This window comes from Sminthopsis crassicaudata, chromosome 2, assembly GCF_048593235.1.
Source record: "Sminthopsis crassicaudata isolate SCR6 chromosome 2, ASM4859323v1, whole genome shotgun sequence".
Taxonomy (NCBI): domain Eukaryota; kingdom Metazoa; phylum Chordata; class Mammalia; order Dasyuromorphia; family Dasyuridae; genus Sminthopsis; species Sminthopsis crassicaudata.
The window spans coordinates 57,104,863-57,116,850 of NC_133618.1; the positions used below are offsets into that span (position 1 = coordinate 57,104,863).

An 11,988-nucleotide genomic window follows, 5' to 3' on the forward strand; every position below is an offset into this window, starting at 1 on the left:
ATGGTAAAAACCATGATTTGCTGTAGAACATCACTTGAGAAAACCTACTTGTCTTCTGACTTAGTATATAAGCTGTTGGGAAGAATAAAGTTCAAGATCTTTTCATTCTTTTTGGTACCTTTCTTCATACATCTTGAGAATCAATCCCTCAAAAGTATGTCACATTCAAAAACACCTCCTCTCTATATGTCTGGCCTAGTTCAGATGCTTTTCCCTTTGTTTTATTCTCCTTTGTTGAGAAACATATCTAGAACATGATGTTAAGAGTCCAGATGCAATGACTCCATTGTGGCCAACAGTAAAAGATTTTGGTATAAGAAATCTTTGTAGATCTTTTCTTTTTGTCAGTTGCCCTTCCGGTTTCGTTCTTAAGAATGTATATACACATGACTTCAAATGATCAAGTCTCTCAGCCATGTTCCTTTAGGCTTGTTTCTCATTCTAATGCTTCTTGTCTGTTCTAATACAGACAGAACAGAATAGAGAGCACTAGCACTGATCAGTCGGACTGAGTTAGAAATCTACCGTCTGAAACAATCTCCATGGAAACTGTTGGAGACACCTTCTTACCATCTCAACAGGATATACTCTTCTCATCTGTCTGTCAAATGAAAGTGAGGATCTAGAGAACGTTTAAGGTCCTGTCTGCTCAGAAATATCCTGTTGTCTAGTCTTCACAGGAAAGTGAGGTTAATTCAGACCACTGGGAAAACCAACATCTAAAACAATTTTAATGTATCATGCACGGCGCTAAATGAATAAAACATTAGAGCTTCAAAGACAATGGTTTCATAACAAGGGCAGGAAAAATGCAATCTGTTCTTCAGATAGACTCCTGCATTTTATTGGTTTTTTTAAATTATTAAAATAGCATATTAGGTAGAACATCAGTAGAGGATACAACAATAACACATGTTCCCATAGCATTTTAATGTTTATAAAAATACTTTCCTCCAAACTACCCTGTAAAGTTGGGTAATTATTTCCATTATTCCTATAGGTACTTATTTCCATTATTTGGAGATTGGAGGTAATGTTCTAGGAAACTAAGAATAAGCTAGGGGACAGAATACCTCACCCTAATTCCATGTCTTGTCCTGGGATGAACTTTTGAGCTCCCCTTCCATTGACCTATAGGAGGGCAGCCTGGTGCAGCCGAATGAATCCCAGATCTGAAATCAGAACCCAGTGCACATGCCTGGCTGGGCTGCATACTACTGCTCTGTGACCGAGCCCCAAACTTCCTCTCAAATGGCCATGATTCTAGTTGTACCAATCACTCAAGAGGCCCTTGCGAGGAAAGCTTTGTAAACAGACTATAGCATCATGTGCTCTTGTCATTTACAAATGAGACATCACAGTTTGATCAGCCATTCTCAACATGTGACTTTGCAGAATGTCAGAATTTTGGGGTTGTAGAGATTTCCCTGGGCATGTCATCCAATCCATTCATGAAAAAGAATCCTCACAATGCAACAGTCTAAGGGGCCAGTCAGCTTTGGGAGCAAACCTCTGGGGAGAGGAAGCCCTGCTGCCTCTGGGGATGGCCCTTACTGTGAGGTAGTTTTCCCCTGACGTCATGCCTAAATTTTTCCCTTGACAACCTTCCTAGTTCTGTCCTCTGGGGCTCAAATAGAACGAATCTGATCCCTCTTTCACATGACAGCCTTTCAAATACTTGAGGACAGATTGTATCTACCTCTCTTCAAACAGTTTTCTCTTGTAGTTCCTTTGGTGATGAATTAATAAGGTCCTTCTCTCTCATAAGTGTTCTCCTCTGGATATTCTATGGTTTATCAATGTCCTTATTAAAATGTGGCACCAGAATAGAGCACGATATTACAAGTGGGCTCTATCCATGACATAGAACAAGTGGAATCATCACCACCTGGATAATTCCTAGTCACAATGCCTCTTAATTCAAGACTGGATAGCATTATTATTATTATTATTATTATTATTATTATTAGGCCACCATATAATGCTATGAATTCACATCAAAACCGAGATCTTAGGAAAATTTATTGCCTAACAAGACACTCTGTACCCTCATATTTCTGTGAAAATTTTCAACTCATCTTGCAAATACCATGCAACAGAAGCAGATAATTTTTTTAAATAGATGTAATCTGCCAGGCCCTGAACCCTGTTCTTTTCCCTCTCCAGATCACTCCAATTCTTGACTTTTTCAGAATTCATGACATGGTAATGATTTTATTACCCTTCTCTTATCATTTCTTAGAATTGATATTATGTTGTGATACTATCACCACATGCCCTACTTCTTGGTTAGTGGGATAGGGAGTTGCTACCTCAGAAAGCTGGCACAAAGTGCAATTGTCCTTCCTTCTTTGCCTTCTAAAGCCTTCCACATCTGTGGGTTAGATAAGAGAATTTGCTAGAGATTTAGAAATGCTTGAATGACTAGATGCAAAATCAAAGGTTTGATGTTAATGGGAATGGTAGTCTCTGATGGGGAGCCCCAGGGATCTATCACTGACACTATACTTTTCATGACCTATATCGCTGACTTGGATGAAGAAGTCATGGATGGCACACTTGTCAAGGACAGATGAAGAGAAAGCTGGAAAAACAGCTAACATCCTGGATAAATTAAGATCATAAGATACATAAAAGGTCATAATGGCCTAAACAATTATAAGGAAAGTTCTACACATTGGTTCAAAAAAGTTCTTATACCAAATTGTAAAAGGGGATATCTCAAACCAACTGAATTAGTTTTCTTAAGAATTCAAATAAGAATAAGCTAATATTATATCAATTTTATGTGAGAATACGTAAGTTGGATTCAAATATTCCTACCAATAAGCTCACAGAGAATGTTAAATCATTTAATCAAAACCCCTTACAAAACACATCAGAAAAATGATGCTGAAAGAGCTGATGAGGTGACAGAGCCAGGTAATGGCAGGGCTAATCCTAGAATCCAGGTCTTTTTCCAGACAACCCTTAAAAAACTGAGTCTTGTCCGATGAAAAGCAGACTTTTAAAGCAAACATATCTTCTCTTTTCAAAGCTTCTTGCTAGGTTGATGACAGACATCTATGTCTTTGAAGCATTTGGCTGAGAGCTGGGCACGTGGGAAGGAGATAGAGGAGGTTAAAAACCCCATGGTTTAACGGGTCTGATATAGGCCTACATGGAATCCTAAGGCAATGGAGGCAGAGTCAGGATAGAGAAAAAGTGCTTCTCCAACCTCTTCCAAATTCCTCTCCAAGCAGCTCTCAAGCAATACCTCAAATAGCATCCCGGAGTGGCAGAACCAATAAAAGGATTCTGTGAAGCAATTTCCCAGCCCAAGACAACTCAGAAGGTTGGCCCTGGAAGCCCAGCCCAGACAAGACTTTGGGGGACTGCCCTGGGTGCTCTCAGCCCAGACTGGGGGTGGCTGAATAGCTGTTAGGAGGAGACTACAGGAAATCCTTTGCTGGCAATGGGGTTGTACTGACCACACGTGACCATACATGACCATACACAGCCCTGACTGCAATCAGAGATCCAAAAAGTCCCATAGCATTTGCAGTCATAGGGAAGCAGGGGCCTTGCTCATGATTCCAAGGCAGAGGGGAATATTTCTGGTCATTCACAGAAAAATAGTAAGCCCTCAATTCCAGGACAGAGGCAAGCATTAACAATTGTGGCTGGGGGAGAAACTGGGGGCCCTGGTCACATTTCCAGGGCCAGGAGGAATTGCAGCCTTGCTGGAGACAAGGAAGTAAGGTTCCTTCCTGGGTAAATCCTAGAGCACAGACCAAGAGAGCAGGGACCACACTTTTCCCTATTGCATTAACTACGGAACTATTGAAAACCTATAGACCTGCAGAGCTAGCTCTGAAAACAGCAGCAAGATAGCTTGCCCCAGTCCTGAGCAGAACACAAAGTTTAAAAATCAAGAAATAGGTTGGGATCAAACCACACACACACACACACACACACACACACACACACACACACACACACCCACAAAAGAATCTGACCATAACAAATGACTATATTGATAAGGAATTTCAAGACACAAATCCAAAAGAAGAATGATATCAAAGCAGCTACAAGCAAAGCCTCAAAGAAAAATGTTAATTGGATACACTCCAATCAAAACCTCCTGGAAGAATTCAGAAAGGATTTAAAAAATCAGATAAGAAAGGTAAAGAAAAATCAGGATACAGAGAGCAATCCCAGCTCCAACACAGACCCCAGTGAGGCAGGACCTCTGGATCAGCAGCAGAGCTGGAGGCTTCTGGATCTCTCAGCCCAGGGCACCAGAGAGGATTCTGAAGGTTAGTGGGGAGGGTCAATGGGGTCAGTGGAGTCCCAAGCCAGACTCCAGCCCAGGCCCCAACCTTTCAGTGGAGCCCTGGTCCCGGCCCAAAAGCAGAGCCTCCCAGGGGGCTGGAATAGGCCTCACTTGTGGTCAGCAGAGTCCTAGGAGGACCTCTGAAAACACCTGCACAAACCCCTGAAGCCTGTGACAGGGTACCCTTCACCCTGTAACTCTCTTCACCCTGTAATAGAGCCCTTCTTTAACTAAGTGTAAAGCCAAGTAATAGGCTGGGAAAATGAGCAGAAAACGAAAAAATTTCTGGGCATTGAAAGTTACTAGGGTGACAAGGAGGATCAAAACACTCTCAGAAGATGATAACAAAATCAAAGCTCCTACATCCAAATTCCATAAGAATTGGGTTCAGGCCTTGGAAGAGCTCAAAAAGGATTTTGAAATTCAAGTCAGAGACAGAGAAAAAAATTAGGGAAAGAACAGAGAGATGCAGAAGGAAATACAAAAAAAAACCAAAAACAAACAAAAAAAAAAAACTAATGAGGAAAAGGCTTTAAAAAGCAAAATTGGCCAAGTGAGAAAAGAGGTACAAAAACACACTGAGAAAAGTAATTCCTTAAAAAATAGAGTTGAACAAATGAAAGCTAATGACTTTATGAGAAAGATACTATAAACAAAACCCAAAAAATGAAAAAATAGGGAAAAAACCGTGAACTCTCTCACTGGAAAAACAATTTGGAAAATAGATCCAGGAGAGAGAAATTTTAAAATTATTGGTCTACCTGAAAGTCGTGATCAAAAAATTAGCCTGGACATAATCTTTCAAGAAATTATGAAGGAGGAGCAGCTAAGTGATGCAGTAAATAGAGAACCAGCCTTGGAGTTAGGAGGACCTGAGTTCAAATCAGGTGGAAGACACAACACTTTCTAGCTGTGTTACTCTGAGCAAGTCACAACCCCAATTGTCTCAGCCAAAAACAAACAAACAAAATAATTATAAAGGAAAACTGTCCTGATATTCTAAAACCAGAAGATAAAATGAAAATTGAAAGAGATCACAAAATGACAACTCTCAGGATTATTGTAGACAAATCCCAGAACTCCCAGATCAAGGAGAAAATATTGCAAGCATTTAAATATAGTGGAGCCACAGTCAGGATAACAAAAGATTTAGTGTAATGTTGGGGCTGGCTCTCTGGAAGGCCTCAGAATCAATCAGAGTCCTTAGTCTTTGGGAGAAGTGAAGGAGGCAGGCAAGCTACCACATGGCTCATCAAAGATGGATCCTAGACCCCTGGAGTCTGGAGACTAAAGTCTTCCCTGCTGACCTCACTGCAGCAAAGAACCTCTGACCCTCTCCCCTCAGCCCTCCAATCCTTCTCTGTGATTACCTCACCACCACACATTCAGCAGGCACCAATTGTGAGAAGAGCCATCATATCATATAATTTAAGTATATGTTTATAGAACCATTATCTCACATTGAGTAGGTACTTAGCCTTAAGTACTCTGCTGTCTTAGACTCAAGTACACCTTTTCAGAGCTCCAGCCCTCTACAATTTAGCAATTCCTACATTAAAGGACCAGAGGTCTTGAAATATGATATTCTGGAGAGCAATGGAACAAGGATTGTAACCAAGAATCACGTACCCAGGAAAATTGAGTATAATCCTTCAGAAGAAAGGTGGCCATTCAATGAAACAGGATTTTCAGGCATTTATGATTAAAAGACAAGAGCTGAAGAGAAAATTTGACTTTCAAACAGGATCTGGAGAAGCATAAGGAGGTAATCAGGAAAGTGATATCATAAGGGACTTGATAAAATTGATCTGTTTACATTCCTACATGAGAAGATGATACTTATAACTCATTAGAATGCTCTCATTATTTATGACAAAGGAGTATATATAGACAGAGGGTACAGGGTATGAGCTGAATATGAAGGGATACTTTTTTTTAGAAAATAGTGAAATTAAGGGTGAGAGAGGAATGTACTGAGAAAAGGAAAGGGAGAAGTAGAATGGTACAAATTATCTGCTGTAAGAAGCAAGAAAAAGTTTTTACAGTGGAGATGGAGGAGAGGGTAAGTGAGTAAATCTTACTCTCATCAGAACTGGCTCAAAGAGGAAATAACATAAATACTCAATATGGGCATAGAAATCTGTCTTATCCTACAGGAAAATAGGGGGAAAATGGGGAAGGCGATAAAAGCAAAAGCATATTGGGGGAGGGAATGGTCAGTAGTAAAACACTTTTGAGGAGGGTCAGAGTGATAGGAGAGAGAATAAATGTGAGGAAATACAATTAGCAATAGTAATTGTAAAACATATATTTTCAAAGGAAATTTCTTTAATGGAATATTATTGTTCTTTGGGAAATGATGAGCAGAATGCTCTTAGAAAAAAAAAACCTGGAACAAAGTGAAATATACTGTATACAAAGTAATAGTAATGTTCTGGGAGGACTAGTGTAAATGACTGTTAAGTATCCACACCTACTCTGAAGGACATATCCTATCCATACCCAGAGTGGGAACTGATTTGAGTCTGAATATAGTTTGAACCATTCTCTATTATTCTATTTTTAACATCATTTTTCTTGAAGGTTTTTATTTTCATTAGAGTGGGAGATCTATGTTTTCTTTCACAACTTAACTGTTATAGAATTTTTTTTACATAATTTCACATGTAGTTTCTTAATTGTGGGTGGGGATAAGGGAGAGAACTTAGAACTGAAAAATCTTTTAAAATATGTAAAAAATTGTTTTGAATGTAACTGGGGAAAATATTAAATAAAATAAATTGAAATATAAAAATTAAAAATAATTGGGGTAAGAAATGAAAATTATGCAAGAACATTATAAAAAGATTCAACAGCTTGGTAAAAGAGGGACCAACCAAAGCAAAAGCAAAAACAAGAACCTGAAGAAAATAATACCTTAAAAAACAGAGCTGGCCAAATAGTAAAAGAGGTACAAAAATCCACTGAAGAAAAAAATTCCTTAAAATTAAAGTAGAAAATTGGCCATATGAAGAGAGTACAAAAGCTCACTGTAGATAATTCCTTAAAAATTAAAATTGGGCAAGTGGAAGTTCATGACTCCATGCAACAACAAGAGCTAATAAAACAAAACCAAAAGAGTGAAAAAATAGATGAAAATGTGAAACATATGGTTGGAAAAACAAATGACCTGAAAAATAATCTAGGATAGAAATGTTTTAAGAATTATTGAACTTCCTAAAAGCCATGATCAAGAAAAAGAACCTAAGGGATAGCTGAGTGTACAATGGATAGAACACCAGCCCTGGAGTAAGGAGGAGCAGAGTTCAAATCAGGCCTCAAAAATGTAATATTTATTAGCAGTGTGACCCTAGGCAAGTCACTTAAGCCTAATTGTCTTGCAAAAACAAAATAAAACCAAAAGCACCCCCCAAAAAAAGAACAAAACAAGAAAAAAGAGCAAATTTCAAGAAATTACTAAGGAAAATTATTCGCGTTATCTTAGAGCTAGAAGATAAAATAAGAATTGAAAAAAATAAGACATTTAACAAAATGAAGGACTTTCAAAGCATCCTGATGAAAAGAGCAAAGCTGAATAGGAAATTTGACTTTCAAATACAAGACTCAAAAGAAGCATAAAAGGGAAATAATGAAAGAGAAATCAAGGGAATCAAGAAGATTGAAATGTTTATATTCCTACATGAAATAAAGTTGAAATGTTTATATTTCTACATGAAATAATTCTGAGTCCTAAGAATATCATTATTAGGGCATTCAGAACAGATATCATAGGCAGAGGCACAGGTGTGAGTTGATTATGATGGAAAGATATAAAAAAATTTAACAGGCGAGAAAGAAAGGCATTGGGAGAGAGGAGAGGAAGCCTAGGGAAAAGTTGTCTTATATAAAAGAGGTATGCAAAGAACAACTTTTATAGTGGTGGTGGGAAACACTTGGACCTTACTCTTATTGGAATCCATTCAAAAAGGGAATAACACAAACTTAAATCGGATATAAAATATATATATTTTTTCCATGGGCAAGAAGCAGGAGAAAAGGAAAAGAGAAAGGAAGAGGGGCTGAGAGAAGGTAGGGCAGATAAAGGAGATAATGATCAGAAGCAAGACAGACTTAAGAAGTGGGAAAAAGTAAAAAGAGAGAGAAAAGGCTAAATGGGGAAAATAGGATGGAGATAAAAACACACTCCATTAGGAGGATGATTTTATAAAGGCCTGGAGAGACTTACATGAACTAATATAAGTGAAATGAGCAGAACCAGGAGATCATTATACATGGCAACAACAAGATTATATGATGATCAGTTCTGATAAATGTGGCTCTTTCCAATAATGAGATGATTCAGGCCAGTTGCTGTAATGGACCAGAACTCTGGACTTGAAACAAGGATTCTTACAAGGTGCTAACTTAGTGGAACTGATAAGACAATGGTTATCTAGTTTAACATGGTGATTAATAGTTCTCTAGTACTTAATACTTAATATAGTTCTACAAGATTCATACCTTCGATGATGTAATTAGAATATAGCATATAAGCTGGGACAAACTCAGCCAGAGTCAAACTCACTAGGTACTCTACCTGCCAAGACAAACCCAGGAATTACATAAACACAATTAAAAATTACAAATAAAGCCAGATCTAAACAATTAGACAAAAATCAATTGTTCCCATTGGATAGGCCAAACTAATATAATAAAAATAATTCTACCTAATTTAACTTATATATCCAATCAAATTACCAAAAAGTTATTTTACAGAGCTAGAAAAATTAAAAAAAAAAAACAAAAAACAAACAAACAAACAAACAAAAAAAAAAACAGAAGTCATCTGAGAGCAAAAGATCAAGAATATCACGGAATCAATGAAAAATGTGAAAGGAGATAGTTTAAGCAATAACAGATTGCAAACTATTATAAACTAGTAATCATTAAAAGAATCTTGTACTACCTAAGAAAGTAGTAGATCCGTAGAAAAGATTAGATATGTAATACATAGTAGTTAATGGCTATAATAATCTTATGTTTAATAAAAGATCTAAGATTCTAGGAAAGGAACTCATTTGTTGAAAATTAGCGGGGAAACTGAACATTTTGGCAGAAACTAGGTATAAACCAACATCTCACTGTAAATGGCTATGATTTAGCCACAAAAGGTGATATCATAAGAAGGAGCTAGAATTTACCTGTCAGATTTATGGATAAGAGGAGAATTTATGACCTAAGAAGAGAGAGAGCAAGCATTACAGGATAAAATAGATAATTCTGATTACATAAAATTAAAAGTTTTTTGTGTGAACAAAACCAATGTAGCCAAATTAGAGGGGAAACAGGAAATTGGGTGAAACTTTTTTTATGGCAAATTGCTCTGATGAAAATGAATATTTGAGTAAAATGAGTCAATTTTATAAGAATGCAATTCATTCCCCAACAAAGGCTATGAACAGATGGTTTTCAGAGAAGGAAATTAAACCTATAATCATATGAAAAAATGCTCTAAATCATTATGGATTAAAAAAGACAAAAACTTAGCAGATGACACCTTATACATTTGAAACTGGTGAAAACTGGTGTCTCGATCCACTATGGATGGAGTCGTTAGCCGGTCAGAGACATCTCTGCTAGGTCTGTGCTCCAAAGACTTAGGAGAGAGGAACTAGTTTGTACAAAATATCTCGAAGTAGCTCCTTCTGTGCTTTGAGGGGATGCCCCACCCCAGAAGAGTGGCTGACAAGCGCTGGCGGATATTGGAATACTCTGGAGTTATAAGAAGTAACCAAGAATGCTTTAAGAAACCCCGGGAAGACTCACACAAACTGACACAAAATAAAGTGGGCAGAACTAGTAAAATGCAGGAACACTATTGTATAATTAACTGCGAATGACTTAGCTATTCTCAGCAACACAGTGATTGACGTATGACAAAAAAAAAAAAAATGCTATCTCCAGAAATAAAATTCTTGTTTAAAACAGGGGTTCTCAGACTACTGCGGGCCCTCGGGGTTACGGGCCGCCGGTTATGGCAAATGGGCTGAGGGGCGGAGACCGAAAGTCCGGGCCTCCCACAGTCTGAGGGAAGTGTGAGCAGACCGCTGGTTTAAGGTGAGAAACTCAGTTGATAATTTGGCTTTTTTTCCTTCAACTTTCACACATAGTGAATGACTAATCAAAAACTAGGCGATAAGGGCTCCAGTTGACGGGTCCTTAAGGCCTCGCACGCCCTGAGGCCGCGCTGCGCCTGCGGGTGCAGAGGAGCTGCAGCCCGAGCCGCGTCCGCTGACCCCCGCTGCGGGAGAGTGCTCTGTCGCTACTTCTCTCGCGGTGCGGCTGAGGCTGACCCCAGCTCTCTCTCCACCTCGCTCAAACCCAATTTATGCACAAATAATTCAAGTAAGGCGGACAGCGTATATCGGGAGGTTTCCCAGCAAAACCTGAGCGTGGGCGTGTGACTGCCGGAAGCTCGAGGCGAAGTTTATAGAGCAGGAGACGGAGTCAGAAAGATCTGGATCAATGTGACCTCCCATTCTCACTGTGTGACTCTGGGCAAGTCACTCAACCTCATCCGTTCCAGTCTCGCCCATCTAAAGAGCGGGAGAGCCGCCATCCGGTGCTTTCCTCCCGGAGTACTCCAAATGGGATCACAAAGAGCCCACGTGACTGAACAATAACCTGTATTTGCTAACAGAACGTAAGCTAGGGTTGAGCCCCAGGAGAGGACCAGGTCGCTGGGGGGAGAGGGGGTTGTGGATGGACATTAAGAGTGATGGTTGGACAGGATGTAAGTCAGAGGGAGCAGCTCCCCTCGCAGCCTGGATCAAACACGAATGACTCCTTGACCTTTGAGACCCCTCACAAACTAGCCCCTCCTCCCTTTCGGGTCTTTTTAGAACCTACCCCCCCTCCCCCCACACACATCATCTTCAATCCAGGAGCTTCCATCTGTTGGCTGTGGCAATTTCTATTCCTAGAATTATCTTCCCTCCTCAGCTGTGGCTACGGACTCCCCCGGCTTCTAGTCCCAGGCGACCGCCCCCGTGTACAAGAATGACGCCCTCCGTCAATCACTTCCCATTTATCTAGTAGTAACTCGCAGGTCTGCACGTGTTCTCCCCCGTTGGACCGCGGGCTCCCGCGGGTATTTTTCGGTGGTTGCCCCTTTTGGAAACAACATTTAGGGCTCAAAAGTATCTGACGGACGTCTTGGGGGCCTTGCGTCCCGGCGGGAGGCCGCAGCGGCCGTTTCCCCGCTCGGCCGAGGTCGGGACTTACCTGCGCTGCTCATGAGCACGCCCTCTCCATTCCTGCAGTCCCCCGAAGACTCCCCCGATTGCTCCGGCACGCTGCCGCGCTCAGCCCCATCCTCCTGGCCGGGCGACCCCGATTCAGGATGCATTACTAGATCTGCAAGCACATTCGTGCGCGGCGGTCAAGCCGGCGCTGCTCCTCCTCCAAAATTCCCCCCCCCTTTAAACGTTACACTCCGAAGGCAGATTTTATGGTCTAGCAAGTTTTCCCCAGATCCGGCGGTTCCCATGGAGACCCGCTATCCATCAAGATGTTCAGCCGCCCCCTCCCGCCCCTCCATTCTACAGATGGGTAAACCGAGGCAGAGGGAGGAGAACCGACTAGCTCAAGACAACACCATTAAAGGGGGGGACCAGAAAAGCGGACATTGCGCT

At 40.3% G+C, this 11,988-nt stretch overlaps 1 protein-coding gene across 2 annotated transcripts in view; it reads right to left on the reverse strand.

The window, feature by feature from the left end:
- Positions 1 to 11,988, reverse strand: part of DNAAF1 (dynein axonemal assembly factor 1) — a 36,849-nt gene that overhangs the window by 24,481 nt on the left and 380 nt on the right. The window contains exon 2 of one of the 2 annotated variants that reach the window (XM_074286349.1): positions 11,579 to 11,710. In XM_074286349.1, coding sequence (XP_074142450.1) covers positions 11,579 to 11,702 — 124 coding nt within the window. In that variant the 5' untranslated portion in view covers positions 11,703 to 11,710. Of the gene's footprint in view, positions 1 to 8,815; positions 8,859 to 11,578; positions 11,711 to 11,988 lie in introns of those variants that run through there. The other variant, XM_074286350.1, reaches the window with a different exon arrangement.